Source organism: Populus euphratica, unplaced genomic scaffold (assembly GCF_000495115.2).
Source record: "Populus euphratica unplaced genomic scaffold, PopEup_1.0 scaffold273.1, whole genome shotgun sequence".
Taxonomy (NCBI): Eukaryota; Viridiplantae; Streptophyta; class Magnoliopsida; order Malpighiales; family Salicaceae; genus Populus; species Populus euphratica.
In genome coordinates this window covers 1-19,282 of record NW_011500153.1, presented here as the reverse complement: position 1 = coordinate 19,282, position 19,282 = coordinate 1, and the positions used below count along the sequence as shown (strand labels likewise).

The following is a 19,282-nucleotide window of genomic DNA, read 5'->3' as shown; positions in this document are numbered from 1 at the left end:
GAGTTTTACAAACATGTTGTAAAATCCAAAAATGCAAGAAAATAATTTTTGTGTTTAAGAAATCCATGCGAAAACATATTTTTAAAACTTCCAATATTTATATTTTTTTGTATAAAAAAATTTAAAAAATAATATTAGAGTATTGGCCGTATGCAACATATAAAAAATATTTTTTTATATATTTTTTTGTTAAAAAAAAGGTATCACAATTAATCGCAATTAATTGTGGGCTTGATGGGATTCAACAAGGCTCAACCCGGTTACTGGCTTACACCAGTAACCGGTTCTGCCACTGTTGCATGCATATGCATGCTACAGTGGCAAGGTAATTAATTTAGCAAAAACCAGTGAAAGAAAGACTTACGTGCGAGGCAACGGCTGGAGGCAAAGTGGAGAGAGACAACTGGGCGCTGCTCATGAAGGACGCCCCTGCTCGCTATTCCCAGTAGAGACAGGTTTGCTGGCTGAAAGATGATTGTCTCAATGGTGGCCCTTCGGTGTTGCTACGAACAGTGCAACTTCTGCAGGGAAAAGAAGGATGCTGCTAGAGGAGTAACCTATGGCCCTCCTGCTTTTTGCTCCCGGTGCAGAGAAGAAAACATTGCTACTGCTGGGGTGATGGGGAAGAGATATGGCAAGGCAGACGACTAGGACCAACTGCTAGTGCAAAGGCGAGACTGGTCACAGCATTGTTGCTGAAGGTTACAGTGCAGAGGGTGAAGCTGCTAAAGCTTGCAGTGCTGTCATGCTAATTTTTGGTGTTGTTGTTGCAGAGGAAATAGCCAGTGAGGAGGAAGATTGCGGGAGAGCTGTTTCTGGGGGGCTGTGTTGACAGAGAGGGAAGGTCGGTTGGCTGAAGGGGAAAATGGTGGGATGTTGATGAGAGGGAAAGGCTGTTGGAGGCTTGGGGGTTCTGTGACCAAAATCTTCAAAGCCGGGGGAGTCGCTGGTGGCTGGCTTAGACTTGAAGATGAGAGGATGAAGAAGAGATGGAAAGGCAAAGGGGCTGGTGTGTTCATAATTTTTTCGGTAGAGGGGAAGAAAAAAACGAAAAGAAAAGGCTGGACTCAGGGAGAAAGGACTATTGGTGCTATGGTCGTGTCTCTGTGGGGGTGCAGTGGCTGAGATGGAGAAATGAAGGGGCTTTCGCTGGTGGTTGGCTTAGAGAGGAAAAAAAAATTAGAAAGATGGGGCTAACGACTTAGTTTCGGCCAGGAGGAAAAACTAGGATTAGGGTTTTTTTTGTTTGTCCTAAATTTCTCTCTTTAAAAAAAATTCTCCCCTCTCCCTTTATCAATGGAGGTTCACTTATATATAAATCTTTCCATGTCTTATTTAAGGAAATATTGCAGTAATTATTGCAGTGATTGTTTTTCATAACCAACCTGAATCAAATCATATATATATATATATATATATATGATATTTTATATTATAGTAACTATATATAATTCAGTAATTATCTCCTTGACATATTGTTTTCTTAGTCCTGATGCTCTATGTTATCGCCACATGTAAACCCTTATTATTATTTTTTGTTATTATTTTTTTATTTAAAAAAAAAAATCAAAACATGGATCAAAAATTGGGTAGCAACACATGTTGTTAGGTTGAAACATAGGTCTCTTACCTAAGATTTGCTACACCTAAAAGATGAAAAATAAAGAAAGAGGTTGGCAAGAGATCAATTGTCAAAAACAAAATTGAGAGCAATAAAGTGAATAAGGTAGATTCATAAATCAACTTGAACAAGTGTTGAACTTTAAGAGTGGAAAATAAATATTTGTACAGCATCCTGTGAAAACACTATCAGTTTGCATCTTGCACAAGGAGAAATAATGAACTCTTTTCCTTAACACTTCACTAACAATAATCACAACCACAAAGTTACATCACCTCTTTTTCATTTCAGTCATTTTTGTAAAGTCACCCCACTGTGAACTCAATTCCAGTTCAGCAACACAAAATGTTGGTGTAAAAAAAAAACATGATTAGACATTGAACTTCTACATGGCAGAGCTCTCTCTATAGAGATTTGTTTATGGATCTGATAGTGGGGAATGCAATAAAGGATGTAGTAGTGTCATATACTATGAAACTTTCTCTCACCAGTAGCACCACTAAAACACCATAGTAGGTTGAAGAGCCAAACCTGATCTGAGAAACAAGAGTAGGCATATAAGTTCAAAGTAGGAGAAATCTCTCCATAAAAATCTATTTGTGGCTATGCAAGTAGGGAATGCAAGAAGGGATCTAGTAGTTTCATACATTATAAAAATTTCTCTCAGTAGTAGGAGCACCAAAATGCAATGGTAAATAGAAAAGCTAGACTCAATCTAAAAAACATGAGTATACCTTGAACTTCAATATAGTAGAGTTCTTTTTATAGAGATATGTTTGTGGCTCTATAAGTAGGGAATACAAGAGAAGATGTAATAATTTTAGATGATATGAAAATTTACCCTACCAATTTCATTGCTGAAACAATGTAATAGGTAGAAAAGTCAAACCTAGCCTGAAAACATGAGCAGGCGTTGAATTTCAACATGATAGAGCTCTCTTTACAAAAATCCATTTATGGCTCTACAAGTAGAGAATACAAGAGGAGATGTAGTAGTTTTATGTTCTATAAAAATTTCTCCCAGAAGTTGCATTACTGAGACACAGTAGTAAGGAGAAGAGACAAAATTGATAAGGAAAATAAGAGTAGCATCAAACTTCAATAGAGCATAACTCCTTATGCATAAATCTGTTTGCGAATCTGCTAATGAGGAATCAAAGAAGGGGTGTAATAGTGTTAAATCATCTATGATTGTTTCCCATTAGTGTCAGCATCAAAACATAGAAGTAGGGAGAAGAGACAGATTTAGGCTGAAAAATAGAAAGAAGAGTAAAACGTTAACAAAGCATAACTCCCTCTACAGGTGTCTGTTTTCTACACTACCAGTGGCGAATAAAAAATAAGAAAAAGGAGTATTTCAGGTTCTTTTCCAGTTGAGACGACATATGATTCCACACATCGACGGTGGTAGTGTTACATGTTTCCAAGCGCTTCAAGATTACCTAGCTGTTAGAAAGTTTCCAACAATCCTCAAACAACCACAACAACATTAGAAGATTTACATGATGTTATGAGGATTACTGAAAGAATTGAACAAGCTATAAAGAAGGGAAAGATTAAAGGTTCTGCTATGGATTCCAAAACAATAATGAGAGATGACTTTGATGGTGGATGAACAAGAGGAAAGTTGAGTGTGTGAAAGAATTGTCCCCCGAACATCTTTAAAATAACAAGTGATAAAAAATGCTTGGTAAAACACAGATATTGCCAGAAAAGCTAATCCAAAAATGATGAGGAATTGTCAATCATATTGTTATGAAAATTTTTCACTTTACATTTTGTTTTAAGATCACATCTCATCTGTTAACGAAACATGTCTTTTTCTTTGTCTTATTGTTGTTTTGAAGTTATAAGATGTTTAACATTCATTTTGACAAATTTCTTGATCAAACTCCAATATGTAAAATTAAAGCTAATCAATCTTGAAAGATTTTAAAATGTTTTGATTACAGAAATGACTCGATGTTTGTTAGAATGACATGAGGTGACAAATTTTTTTTTGAACCCACACATGAAGCTGAACCACAAATCATGTCGCTAAGTTTTAACAGTATGCATAATGATACGTAGTGGATTCGATAGTTATAGACTTGTGAATCGTGATTCTTACAAGTCCAAATCATTACACTAGATGAGGTCTAAATTTATCGATTCTAGCCGACCTTGCTTGAAATGAGAAAATGTCATCTTTGATATATCCTCACTTTCTAAAGATATTTATCTTTTACAAACCCATTTTTAAACTTGATAAAATATTTCTTTTCAAATGAAACTCTGACCAGGATCACACCCCACATTATGGGCAAGCAACAAATTTATGTTAGTAAAGATAAGGATAATGTTAGAGTCAATTGATAAGGGGAAAGCTTAGAACAAGAATCCAATGTTTGAGAGAGATCTAAAAGAAATAAGACATATATTGAAGGCATGTTAAAAAAACTTTGAGGAAGGCTATGTGAAAGCCAAATTAAAAAAAATACTAAGCTACAAACATGACTTTTAGCATCCAGGATAAAAGTTCCTAATGTTATCAGATGATTGAGATTGGTTATTCATCAAAGGATTGGGGTCCACACTCGAGCCTCTCACTCGAAATTGCTTAGCAAACTCGGCTGAGTTGGAATGAGATATCAGCTACTTTTTTATCATAACTAGTTGATGTTGAACTTAGATTTTTGAAACCCTTAAACACCTTTTAAGCCTATAAAATTCATTTCTTTCATAGCCATAAACCATAGCCTACATTACATGCTTTTAAAAGCTCTTTTTGATCAAGTAAGCAATTTGAATTGATAAATGATGCTCTTAAAGCTTGAATAGTTTTTTTATAAGGGTCGTGGCTTCATGAATTAAGCTACTTGTTATTATGCATGTTGATAAAATAAGTGCTAAAAAAACAACCTTTCTTTATAAAGCATGAATTTTGACTTTAACATCTTGTTTTTAAAATTCACAAAAAGGTCATCTCATCACAAACTATCAAAAGATATACTCAAGATCAGAGATTAAAATTTACACAAAGAACCATAAAAAAGCCATTTTAATCTTTTAATGGGTCAATTTGTATTTTTTAAAATACAAGACAATCAAAGGATTATATTGAATAATATGTGTTGGATCTTTGATCGAAGAAACTTGATTTTCAAATAAAAAAACAAAGAAAAGGACATCTCTAATTTCATTTTAACAATTAGATTTTGAATACACATGATATTTGAAATATAAAAGTTGATTCCTGAAGAAGAAAGATTGTCAAACAAAAAGAGCACCAATCGAGTTTGCAAAATCCTTAACAAAAGTGACATCAATATTTTTTGACACTTTTTGAAAAGTTGGACGACTAATATGACTAAAAGATTGATGTATTCACCCAAGTGCATGAGTGCCGAAGTAATAAATAACCCGGCAAGACCGGGGTCGAACCACAAGGAGGTTAATTATACAAATTATAAATAACAATAATACAATACAATAACAATAACAACAACAACAACAACAACAACAACAACAATAATAATAATAGTAGTAGTAGTAGTAGTAGTAGTAGTAGTAGTAGTACTAGTAGTAATAGTAATAATAATAATAATAATAATAAAGAAAAAGAAGGAGAAGAAGAAAAGGATGATGAGAACTTTGAGATGTAATATTAATGGAAGGGTTAAATAATGATAATAACAAATGTCAAGGTTAGAGGATCCACTAATTGTATGTCAAACAAGTATAGTATAAACTCTTATTATTCAATTGGAAACCACACACAAAGGAGGTTCCAATTTGATTATAGATTGTTAACATGATTACATTAGTCATCTTATTCAATTAATGCTAATACTTGTAAATCTCGTCAAGCATTCATGATTATAACTTATGTTAACAATAAATCAAGTTCCTTTCATAGCTTAGGTGTCGGTTATACCATACAGTATGAACTATGAAAGTGTCAAGCATTTGTTGTACCAAGTGTTGTACAACATAAATCAAGATTAGTCATTTAACAAGCAAAGTATTAAAGAGTAAAGAAGATAACAAATACAAAACATATTAGTATTAAACATTAAAGTCCATATTAAGTTTGCACTATACTTATTCTTACACCATTGATGTAACCTTTTCACCTTGACATAATAAACTTAGCTAGACATAATGAAAGAAAAAAAAAATAAACAAAATAAGAACATAAATAAGATAAAAGTTAACTAAGTAAATGAAAGGAAATGAAAGGCATAAACTTGATATTAATGAAAACAAAGCATAAACATTACAAAAAATACAAAGAGAGAAAGCAAAAGCATGATCTTGATCTGGAGACCAAGATGCCTAAACGCCTCCTTTTATAGGCCAAAATTGAGAACTATTGATTTGATGACTAATTGATGAGTGGGTGACCAATTCTTGACTTGATGACAATCCTTATCTTCTTTTGTCTACCCAAAACATCATTGATAACGTCCAAATTGAAACCACTTGAAAACATGAAAGTTGTAGGAAATTGTCTCAGCTATCTTGTGTAAAAAATTCAGATCATTTGGACTTCTAGAACTCTAGATATGGGCCAAACACTGAACAGTGCTTGTGCTGGAAGATAGATTCGGGCTTCTTTATTGTTGCTATAATTTGAACTTGAAAATGGCCTTTTTAGATCTTGGGCTCCATATAAAAGTTGTAGGCCTATGTCTTACCTTTCCATCCATATAAAGTAGATCAAAATCTAAGATCTACAGCTCCAAATATGACCCAATTACCGAACAGTATTGCGGTTTGGATTGCACCGACATCTCTTTTCTAAGTTTGACCATCTCTTTGTCCTTTTAATTTCAGTTCTTAAATTCATCAATCAATCCTTTTATTTATGTGATAGGCCTGCATTTAAAATAAAAATTTATCACAAATTAAAGGTATCTTATATTATTAGATATGTTATTATAAAACATGCTTTAGTTGAGGAGTTATTGATACTTCAAGTGCAAAATGATGATATAAAACCTTAATAAAAATGCACTTTTAAGTACTAATCAATGACCGAGGGCAATATAGTGAACCCTAAAAAGGAATTGTCACACGTCACCCCACATGACGTCGGCTTGATAATTTTTTTTTTCGTTGATTGATTCGTTGGGAGTCGCCACCTAGTATTTAATCAAGGGTTACTAGGTTGTGTGCATCATGCCAACACCCATTACGAATTTCAATCAGCCATCAACTTGCCTCCAGTTGAAACATACCCTTCAAGTATATATGACCAACATCCTTTATGGAACTATCAAGTCATCCAGACATGGATTTTATACCTTACTGTAAAAGGTTCATCGTTGTAAGCTTAATGTTCTTCTCCATGGATTCCTCTCAGCCTGTTAAATCATATTGTGAAAAGAAATGTATTGGCATCATCAATGATGTTCATCACCTATATTCATGTAGTGAAGTGTGTATTTGAGCTTCAAAATAGAGGATCCTACAATCAATTTTGGTGGGTGCATCCTTCCAGCATTCATTCAAATGCAACTATATAGTAATATTTATTGGGAATCATAGCTATGTTTTAGAGAATAACCCAATATAAAGATGTCCTTCAGATGCAAACATTGCTCATTAAATGCTGTTGAAATTCATTAGATCATAAACTATCTTTAAACAACATTGCCTCTAGCAATGATCTAAATGCTCGTTCACTTGTTTATACTCAACAAGTTTTTTCTTTGTCATTGTTAGATGCTAAACATAACTTTGATGGACTTTGACGACTGATCATCTGATTTTTCTTTGCCCCCAATAGATCTGAATACTGTTTGTTTTCCTTCTCAAGGTCCACTGTATTGCCCTTAAGTGGTCAACTTTTCAAAAAGTGTCGAGAGGTGTTGATGTCATTTCAATCAGGGATTTTACAAATTAGGTCAATGTTCTTCTTGTTTGATAATCTTGTTTGTTTTAGAATCAAATCTCATATTTCAAAGATCATGTCTATTCAAGTCTAATTATTGATTCAAGTATAATTTTTGAAATGAAATCAGAGAGATGTTTGTTTTTGAAAGTATTTTTAGAAATTCAAGCTTCTTTGATCAAAGACCCAACACACACTATTCAATGTAGTCCCTTGATTGTCTTATATTTTGAAAATAGAAACGACTCGTTGTAAGATTAAAATAACTTTTTTCATGGTTCTTTTTGTCAATTTTAATTTTTGATCTTGGATATATCTTTTGATGGTCTACGATAAGGTGACCTTCTATGAATTTCAAAAAACACAAGGCTCAAGTCAAAACTTGAGGATTCATTAAGAAAGATTGTATTGTCTTTTAGCACCAATTTTATCAGCATGCATAATAACTAGTAGCTTAATCCATGAAGCTACGACCCTTATGGAAAAGCTCTTTAAGTTTTGAGATCGCCATTTATCGGTTCAAATTGCTTATTTGATCAAAAAAAGCTTTTAAAAGAACATAATATAGGCTATGATTTATGACTATGAAAAAAAAAATCATTCTAGCTCAAATAAGAACAACAAGAAATATAATCTTTAGAAAGTGAAAGGATAACAAAAATGACCTTTTCTCATTTCAAGCAAGGTCGATTAGAACTAATAAATTTTGACCTTATCTATTGTAATGATTTGAACTTGGAAGAATCATGATTCGCGAGTCTATAACTACTGAATCCACTACATGTCATTATACATACTGCTAAAACTTAGCTATACGAAGTGTGGTTCAATTTCAAGAGGTATGAGTTTAAAATAATTTGGTCACCTCATGCCATTTTCAAGCATCGAGACATTTCTGCAATCAAAACAATTTTTATCTTTTAGGATTGACTAGCCTGAATTTTGCATGTTGGAGTTTGATCAATTTTTTTTTTGTCAAAATACACATTGAAATAAATATCTCATGCTTTAAGAATAACAATGAGACAATGAAAAAACATGTTTCATTAAAGGATGAGATATGATCCCAAAAAAAAAATACAAAATGGAGTTCGGTGTACATGATTAACTTAATTATTGATATATATTGTTATTTCACTTGGCCCATTAATTATTTTAACACTATATAAAACTCTATTGAGCACCCTTATTTGTCATATGGCTCAATTATTTTCTTAGTGGGGCTCGTTATTTCATTTGACCCGTTATATATATATATGCTGGCCATGGAAAGGTGGTAAAACAATTAATGGGCCAAGTGAAATAACGGGCCCTACTAAGAAAATAATTGGGCCACACGACAAATTATTCAGTCGAGTTTTTCCAATTTTGATTTTTTTTAAAATTAAAAATAATTTTTAAAAAATAAAAAAATATTATTTTAATATATTTTCAAAAAAAAAAACTTTAAAAAACAACATTATCATTATTCTAAACACCCTATTCCTACCTATATTTCTCCATTTATCGTAGCTCTAAATATTAGAAATTAATCCTTTTCTTGTTCCAAACGGAGTAACACTTTACATAAATAATTTCATAATTTTATATTGTCGTAAGCTTCATTATCTTTCACCAATGGCATTAATATAATTCAACTTCATTAGCTTTTGAAGTTTTAATTCAAACTTCTGCTTTGTAACTAAAAAAACTCCACCATCTTTCTCTGCAACACAATGGTCATTTACCCACAGTAAGCTGATAGAAATATTATCAAATTTACTAGCAAGTGAATTGTACGGATAAAAATGGTAATTATGACCTCAATTTCACATGTATAAAAGGGATGGGTATATTTTGTTGGGAAATTGGTTTTAGATATTGGTAATGGAGATATTTAAAATTATATTAAAAATTAGATACTCATCTTTAAGTTAAGATTTTGGTGAAAAATATTTTCTGATATAACATAACAAGATTTTTAAATCTGAAAAAAATATTAAAAGATCAGAAGTTTTTCCAAGTAGCACGTTTTAGTTTATCCACATTACTAAAGATTTTTTTTTTTGTTAAAAATGATGTTTAGGCAGCACATATATGTTTTAAAAAGGCAAAGGAAATACACAACTCAAGTTATATACCAAAAAAGATTAAATAAGTTAGTTTTATTTTAATTATATAATAAAAAATAATTTAATGACAATAAGTGAGCAAAAAAAAATGATGACGATAACCTGAGAAAAAAATATTTTTGTAAAAAGGACAAAAGATATAGCTCAATTTTTAGCCCATTAAATATGAAAGGATGAAATTAGATAAAAACTAATGAAAAAAAAATCAAATCGAGACAATTCAAGTTAACATGATAAACTTGTAACTTGGATAATAAGGGGTAAGTCAACTTGAGTTAACCCGTCAAATCTACAACTTAGATAATGAAGTCAAGATAACTTGGTAGAAAAAAAAACATAAAAAATTACAAAGTTAAAAAAAAGAAGTCAATTCACATTAATTTTTCAAACCAGTGACTTAGGGTATTAGACCAAAAGCACCATATCTAAAAAAATCATAAAACTCAATTCTCAATCAATTAAATGTTGAAGGATTAACTTGAAAAATGAATATTAATTACACAAAAGGTTTCAAAACAAAAAATAACAATTTAAAAAATAGGGATCAAACTTCAAAAGAAAAATTAATTGAACAAAAGGACTAATTTTTTTTTAAAAGAGGATCATAATTGAAATAAAAAATTGATTAAATGGTGAAATTGAAAAGAAAAATCAATTCAACCAAAGACCCAAAAAGATAAAAAGAATGAGGACCAAATTAAAAAAAATAATATATTGCAAATTGAGATTAGATGATGAAATTAAAAGAAAATAATATTTTTATACAAAAATACCAAGAACAAAAATTAAAAATTGAATAAAATCTGCAGGTGAAACACCTACAATAAAAAGGTCACAATTATAATTTTAAAGGGAGGAAAGGGAGGGAGGAAGGGGAGGGAGGGAGAGAGAGAGAAAGAGAGTCTATCGATGACAAACTAGATCACCACCACTAACATGCACCACATCACCAGGAAAAGAATTAGTGCAGTGATGCTTCCCACAATATAGTGGAAGGATATTTTTGGATGCCGAAAGATATCATACTAACAAGTAATAAAGTAAATGAGTAGAGTATCGTCCTACTTTGATTTGCAAAAATTATTAATAAGTATCAAAATTATTAAATCCCTAACTATTTGATGATTCGATTATAAAAGTTTGTGAAACTAAAAAAAATTAAAAAAAACAAACAAATAAATAAAGTTGTAATTAAGTTTAATGGATTTTAGGATATTTGACTTTGTTGTAATAAATCATATGCAAATTTATCAATTGAATAATCCTGTCAAAATTTCTTTTTATTGTTGATAATCAAGTTTAACTAATTTAATCACTAATATTTCTCAATTGAATATTCTTATTGAAAATTCATTAGGAATGATAAAATCCTTAATGATTACACAAGTTTCATAAATGTCCCTATCCTATAGATTTCTTATGGTATTTCAAATAATGGTTGAAATAATTATAATTACTTCTGAGTCTCTAATTGAATCCCATCTTATGCAAAACGATAATCAAAATATACAAGCATTAAGTTCAGAATGAAGTACTCAATAAATACTAAATTAATTCAATCAAAACAATATTAGCATAATCACAATTAGGCTACATAAAAAAATCATAGAATAAATAACTAACTAAATAAAACTTGATATAATGAATATCACTCAAGAGTATGGGAAGATCAAAGAGCTGAACGTTTTAAAAGGGCTGCTGTTCTTGGCTCTTTTCTTTCAGTTATGATTACTTCTGCTACTAGATAATGTCTCCTCTTTCTTGTGTTTAGAGTATTAAAAAACATTCTTTAGCTACTTCCTATACAAGTATTTATAGCTTGACTTTATCCTTCAAATGAAAAGGAAATCATTTTCATTCCTTGTCATATATTCTGACTTTATTTTTTTTTCTAATATTGCAAGTTGATTTTGAGGTTAAAAACATGTGAATTGAGACTTATCTATTTTGAGAACAATTATAGAAAAGAAAAATTGCTTTCCAATGAAATTGATTTTGAAATTTTTGGATATTTGAAACTGGGAGATATGAGGAAAAAGCCAAGATAATGTCAAGATCACAAGGATTCCAAGTCTAATTTAGGCTTTGTATTTCAACTTTTTTCAAGCTTTAAAATAGCAAAATTAAACTCTTTTCATCACATAAGAATTATAGACCTATATCTCTACTTTTTAGAAAGATAAAGAATACATAAAACAAAGTTGTATAGCTTCTATTATAACTCAAAAACCAATTAGTGCTCAAGCTTGTCTAAAAGAGACAAATAATTCAAACAAAGTTGTTTGAACTCTAAGCTCCACTCATTATTTGCTTTCTTATATAATTTCAAATTCAACATACAAATAGTTAAATATTTGAAAAATATATTAAATTCTTATGAAATAAATAATTCTGAAAAATACCTAAAACTCAAGACAATTAGCTAAGAATCATACAAAATTCTCTAAAATAAAGTATAAATGACTAAAAATATATCTTCATATCATGTATTCCCCAAACTTTTTTTTATATATGTATTTGGTCATCTATCGAGGTTTTTCTAAAATATAATAATAAAAAAAATACCATTGTCAAGAGATGAGAAAGCCTCTTGACATTAGTTTTAAAAAATTTGTTTTTAAAGATATTTTGGTTGTTTTAGTGTTTTTATATATATATTTGATTAAATATTTTATTTTATTTTATGTTATTATGAAAATATAAAATTTTTCATTGATGCTTGTTTTAATTCTTTTTTTTTAGAATATTTTTATCTTTTTACTGTACATTTAAAATAAAATAAAATATATTTATCTTCGATAATTTAATAACAACCTGTGAAAATATCTAAATATATCCAATATCTAAAACGCGGACCAGAACAGCGAAAATCTCTCCCAATTACGTTTTGTATTAAATTAATACAAATTTTAAAATAGTAAAACACGAAGGCATCAAAGAGGAGGGGACCTAGCTTAATTGTAAAATAATTGTTTACCAGCCAATTAATTTAATACACAGTTGCACGTTATTCTTATTACTCTGCAAATATCTAGACAGGAGAAGAAGCTATTCGGTACACTTTCTCGTTGCTCGCCTCTTTCATAGCCTTCAGCTTCGGCAACTAATAACCACAGTGGCCTCTGGTCTCTAGTCACTGATCTCGAGCCTGCCTGATTATATTAAAAGATCATTTTTCCCAACACATGTATCTCGTCAACTCTCCTTCAACCAAAATCAGTGCGTTCAACTAAAATGACCTTACTTTCAGGAAAAAAAAAGATTCTTTCCCTGTTTATAGAAGCAAGAGATCAATTTGAACACAGCGACAAGGTTATTTGCCATTTTTATGTGGATTTAGAAACTGCATGAAAGTTCTCGAGTCCCCCCAAACCTTTCTGAATGATCTTCGTGTTACGAAGTTGCTCCTGACAAGGCACTGATCATGTGCATCGATCCATCCAAGGTATAACAACATAGTTCTTAAGCGACATCAGAGTGCTTCTTATTAACCCAATATTGAAAGGATATATAAAACAAAAACAGCTGAACATTTGCATATTCACATCAGAGTAGATTATCCATACAAACCATATTTACAAACTCTTATAGGCTTGCTGTCTTCCAAGAGCAGGTATATTAACAGCACCTTGTTATGTTTGTCATCAGCATCATCATCATCATCATCTTGTCTCAATAACCTCCATGTATGTATGCATTCAGACGGTCCAGCTCCTCCCTGTATTCATTCACCACGGCACGAACAACATCTCCAATAGATACCATGCCAATCATTCCCTTATCATCAATCACAGGAATGTGCCTAATGCGTTTATCTGCCACTCATTACAAGTTCCAAGTTTATAACATCTTTCATTTGAGAAAGTAATCAATAAACTAGAAAACAGTAACACTCCACAGTTCGCAATTTGTACACAATACCTGTCATTAATTGCATTGCCTTCAGAACTTTGGTATCATGCGTGACAGTAATAAGCTTGTTCTGCGGTCACCAAGCATGATTATGCAACCTGTGAACAACTTAATATAACCAACGTTTGCTCTTGTAAAGGCATCATACCTCTTCAGTCATGATATCCCCAACCTTGGTTGACTTGGACGATCTTCCCTGCACAATTATCTTCCGCAGATAGTCTGGAAGTTTTCAACAAACACGATATAATTTCAATTGGCAAGTACTAATGCCTCACACCACATTGTTTGGTGGTGGGGCCACCAATAGCATCATCAAAATTACAGTGGGAAATGGTGCCAAACCAAAGTAGTTGTCAGGCTACAATATTTGTTTTTCACAGAAACAAACTCGTACTTTGCATAATGAACAATGGGGACACCCAAACTCCTATTACAAAGCCTTAAATGAGAAATCGATTGTTACAACTTACAAGGAGGTAATTGGAAGCTGAGACTACTTTTAGAAAAAGAAGCATGTCATTGTGCGATTGAGATTACATCCTCCACTAGAAAGGGTTCCAGCGGTGGGACCTGGTTATGTTATTCAATGCCATCATCAAATTTTTCCACATGCCAGGAAAAATAAGAGCCAAGTGGTTCCCTGATTCCATTCAGAGGTTTCAGAAAGCAAGAGCTAAAAGATGCTTAGAATGGTTCTAAAGGCAGCCTGGAGAGCCCAATTAACTAATATACTAGGGCAATGCGTCAACACACACGCAGACATGCACCACTCATAGGAAATCCAACCATGACTGATTTCTTGCAGTCAAGTAGTTTTTTTTCCCCACAAGATAATAGAAGTTAAATGTCTCTCTTCGCAAAAAAGCACTACCATAATCTTCAGCACTATATGTCCTCACAGCACGAAAGGAATTTCTGATTGTAAAATGTATCTCTATTCAGACTCCTTGTCCATTGTGGGATGCCACATAACTTAAGAAGATATCACGAATTCGAAAATATGTAATTAAAACAAAGACGTGAGTAATCTAACAAATTGTAATTAAAATTAAAATACTGATTATTACTCAATTCATGAAGCGTGATAGACTATGAAATAAAATTCAACTACCAAAGGAGGAAACGGGAAGGAAGAGATCTTATAATCTTCAATGGAACTAGAATAAATATCATAATGTCCAACTGCCTTAAAAAAGGTTTCATGTATATGCAGAACTTCAGCCATAAGCTTTATGATGAGTATGAAGTTTTAAAGTACCCCTCTCTGTGATGATTCCTGCAATTGAATTCTGCTCACCATGTTTGACAACCACCAAGGCCCCAACGTTGTGATGTGTCATCTGGAGCGAAATGCTTTATCAGCTCAAAAGCTAAAGAAAAGTGGAATATGCACTAACGACAACAACCACCACAAATGCTCACACTGAAGCGAAGATGCTTACCGACTTGACAGCATCATAAACGCTGTCATCCGTAGTGCACCACAGCCATGAACCATCAGCACTCTTACCTTTTTCTTTGAGGATGTCAGCAATTGTGGTGCTCTCGAAGCCATGCTCCTCAATAGGAGCAGAGGAGACTGATTCAAAACGAGAAAACACAATGGGCCGCAAGACTGGACTCGAAACACGGAGATGTTGCAAGAGTGAATCCTTGACAACATTTCCATGGGTTAAAAAAGTGCGAAGCGCGCCTAGCATCTTTTTCTGTGATAAAAGAAAGGTTGTCCATAAAGAACGCATTAATAATAAGCACGTTAGCTAGTAGTAATTGCAAAAGGGTGAAAAATTAATTAAGATCCATATACAGTAGCTAGCTAGATAGCTACCCTGTCCATCTATTTATTCATCTAATTACTCCCTGAATGAATAGGAGTTTTTGATTTTTTTTTTATTATTGCATAGTTGACTAAAACAATTTACAAATCAGCACAACTTTTTAATAAGTAACAATTTTTTTTTTAATAAATTGCGCTACTAAAAATAATGTAATTCAATAAGTTGCGCTACTGGGTAGCCATTCACAATTTTTTCTTTTTTATACATTTGAGAGTCGTAAGCACAGCCTCCATAGTTTTTTTTTTTAGCAGATATTTTTTTTTTCTACTTGAAAAAATCAATTAATAAAGGATATGATATAATGTATAAGAATAAATTAGAAGTAATTGTTAATAATATCATGGAAGGTAGCGGTGGCAGTAGCATAGCCAGAAATGATGGCATACGGACAGGCAGGTAAAGGATTCATGATCAGTTAGACATGGATTAATTTGGAACTGAAGCTGGAATTGTAAAGAAAAGCAATAGCTAATTTGTTTTAAAAATGTTTTTCTATTTTTTTTTACTTTAGATTTTTTTTGATATTTTTAAATCATAAATAAATTTTTTAAAATAAAAGATATCATTTTAATATATTTTTAAATAAAAATACTAAACTATATCAAACACAACACTACTACTTTTTATATCTCAAGAGACCGGCTGACAAAGCTATCTATCTAATTGAGTTATATGTATTTAGTACTTAATTATGAACATGCTGCCTAAAATATAAATACTATAAATATCTAGTTGGTGATGTGATGTTATGAAAGATGATCAAGCTGTCATCAAGATCGATCTAAGATATATAGAGATGTGAAGCAGAAAGAAGCTGGAGATGATGAAGGATGGATACCTGATAGTGATTTAATCTTCAAGTCAAGAAGAAAGAAGACGAGGAAACAGCACCGAGGCAAACCAGGTAGCAGTAACAAGGTTAAGCCAGCAGCAGAGCTATCAGTTGGCCCGCCACTCTTTAATAAGGTTAAGATGATGGGATAAGATAAACTTTACCACTTTGAATAATATAATAATAACAATATTAGGATAAAGTATGGATAGATACAAAGCACTTAGAGCAGCAGCCATGGATTCTGGCGCAATTTGTTTTTAAAATTTTTTATTTTTAATACCAATGCATGAAAATCATCAAACATAATTAAAAATATTAATTTAAAAACTTTTAAAAAATTCAAAAATAAAAAAAGTACACTCCCACCATGCTACAAAAAAATGTCTAAAACCAAAGAAAAAAAATAAAGATTGTTTTTTTTTTTTTAAATGACACACTTTGGTAAAAGAAGTAGTAAAACAATACAAGTAGAAAAATTATTTGTACAAAATCAGATTTTCAATATTGGTTATTTAGTTAAAATCAATATCCATGTCTTATGCAAATTAATTAACCTCAATAAAAGTCTAAAATTTTATGAAGATAAAAAAAATATTAAATAATATTTATGTAGTCTTGTTTATTAATGGTAGAATAATATTTTCAGTTTAACCTATATATATTTTATTTGTATTTAGGTTAAGAATAATCACTCATAATATACAGATCATTCAGAATTCTAGTCTTCTTTTTTGTGTTTGATCTTAATTATTTTAATATGGTATTAGAGCTGGTTTTATGAAACGAAACTTAATTCCAAACACAGTTTTCACAGATTCAACTTTATGGTGAGTTGGCTTGAGGTTTGCAGGGGACAGTGCGCCCTTGTCGGGGTTTAGGGCAGAGTCCTGAAAATCTTTTGGAGTAATATTTTGTCTTTTGCTTTTGCAAAATTTAGTATTTCATCTTTTTTTTTCAGATTCTGTAATTTGATATTTGCGTCCAGTTTCTGCAATTATTTTTGTATTGGTATTTCATCTTCTCTTAAGTTTCTACAATTTGATATTTGCGTTCAGTTTCTGTAATTATTTTGGTATTTCATCAAGAAGATATTTATTTAGTTTCTACAATTTTTATTCAGTTTTTGTAATTTGATATTTTATTTTCTGCTGTTTTTGCATTCTGGTTCTGTATGACTGTTGATTATGGCTACTAAAAGAGATAATTCGCTTTAGTATATGAGTATGAGGTTGGATAAGAAGAACTATTCATATTGGAGTTACGCAATGAGAAATTTCTTTAAGGGTATGAATATGTGGGGGGATTTTAGTAAAACTTATATGATATCTAAGAATATTGACGAGGGGGATGCTATTTTGATAAATAAATACGAAGCAAATAATGCAAAGATCATTACTTGGATCAATAATTCTGTTAAGCATTCGATAAGTATGCAGTTGACAAAATATAAGACAACAAAAGAGGTTTGAGATATTAGAGAATGACATACGAGCTCTTCATAGGAAAATATGAATATTCAAGAGTTTTATTATGCTCTGATAGATCTTTGGGATCAGTTGACTCTTTCAGAATCGGCAGAATTAAAGACATATGGTGTCTATATTGAGCGTAAATAGCTGCAATGATTGATACAGTTTTTAACAACACTTTATAATGATTTCAAAGGACTTAGAGGTTTAATTCTGCATCGTTCTCCATTACCTTCTGTTAACTCTATTGTCAGTGAGTTATTGGCTAAAGAAATATGCCTTTAGTTTTATTTAAAAAAAAAATGAATTCTTTATGCTTCAAATCCTTCTATACTAGTAGTACTTTTCTATCCATTCTCTAATCATTAGAACAAGCTTTACACAAGGGTTGACTTCGATGAGTGTAGTTTCTATAAGCAGAAAGATCATTGAAAGACTCAATGTTCTAAGTTGAGACAACAAAATCAAGCTTGAAAGCTTGATAGTAAGTCATAATCTAATGCTTATAGACCACTTTAGGGTTATAAACCACCACACCACAATACCATAATAGTAACTTCCTTAGGCTCTATTAAAGATCCTAATACTGTGGCTGAGTAATTTTAGAAGATTATCTCCTTACAGCCATAAGCAATGTCCGTTTCTTCTTTTATAGGTTAGTTGCCTCATAATTTCTCAAGTATGTCACACTCTAAATGAGTTTTGAATTCTGGTGCATCCCATCATATGTCTCCAGATTTCTTATATTTTACTTTTGTGTCCCCTTTGACCTCCATTCCTATTATGATTGTTGATGATACTTTTAAACCCTTAACAGGTGTTGATTTTGTTATTACACCTCACTTGTCTCTTCCTAATATTTATCTTATTCCAAAACTTAAATTGAATCTTGTGTCTGTTAGTAAAATATGTGATTTTGGTGATTATTTAGTTATGTTTTCTGGTTTTTTTTTTTGTTGTGTACAAGAATTGCAGTCTTAGAAGCTATTTGGGATAGGCTGTAGGGGAATGAACTATATATTTTAGATGAGTTAAAAGTGTCAGTTGTTGCCACTACTGCTACTATTGTTGATTTGTCTTCCTTTCATTTGAGTATTTCATCCTCTAGTTTTCATTTATGGCATTCCTGTCTAGATCATGTTTCATCTTCTCGTTTGAATTTTTTGGCATCAAAATGAGCTTTAAAAAATTTGAAAACTTGTGATATTTTTTATTGTAGTGGATATACACTAGTAAAATTATTTGCTTTATCATTTAATTGAATTATTTCTATTTTTTCTTCACCATTTAATTTGATTGATTATGATTCATTAAGGATTCGGGGTTCGGGGTTCGAGGTTTTAAGGTTCGGGGTTTCGGGGTTTCAGGGTTCGGGTGTTCAGGGGTTCGGGGGTTCGGGGTTTTGAGGTTTTAGGTTTAGGGTTTTGGGTTTTGGGGTTTTGGGGTTTTGGGTTTTGGGTTTTAGGGTTTAGGGTTTAGGGTTTTGGTTCTGGGTTTTAGGGTTTCGGGTTCGGGGCTCGGGGTTTAGGGTTTTGGGTTTTAGAGTTTAGGGTTTTAGGTTTAGGTTTCAGGTTTCGGGTTTAAGGTTTTTTGCATTTAGGGTTTAGGGTTTTTA

At 31.7% G+C, this 19,282-nt stretch overlaps 1 protein-coding gene across 1 annotated transcript; it reads right to left on the bottom strand.

The window, feature by feature from the left end:
- Positions 1-13,072: 13,072 nt before the first annotated feature.
- LOC105111007 (CBS domain-containing protein CBSX3, mitochondrial-like) lies at positions 13,073-16,329 on the bottom strand. Its single transcript, XM_011006233.1, has 6 exons — positions 16,202-16,329; positions 14,968-15,231; positions 14,784-14,865; positions 13,671-13,744; positions 13,532-13,592; positions 13,073-13,425 (listed from the first exon to the last, which is right to left on the bottom strand). The coding sequence occupies exons 2-6, from the start codon at positions 15,223-15,225 to the stop codon at positions 13,283-13,285; spliced, it is 618 nt and encodes a 205-aa protein (XP_011004535.1). The 5' UTR covers positions 15,226-15,231; positions 16,202-16,329; the 3' UTR covers positions 13,073-13,282.
- Positions 16,330-19,282: the final 2,953 nt, after the last annotated feature.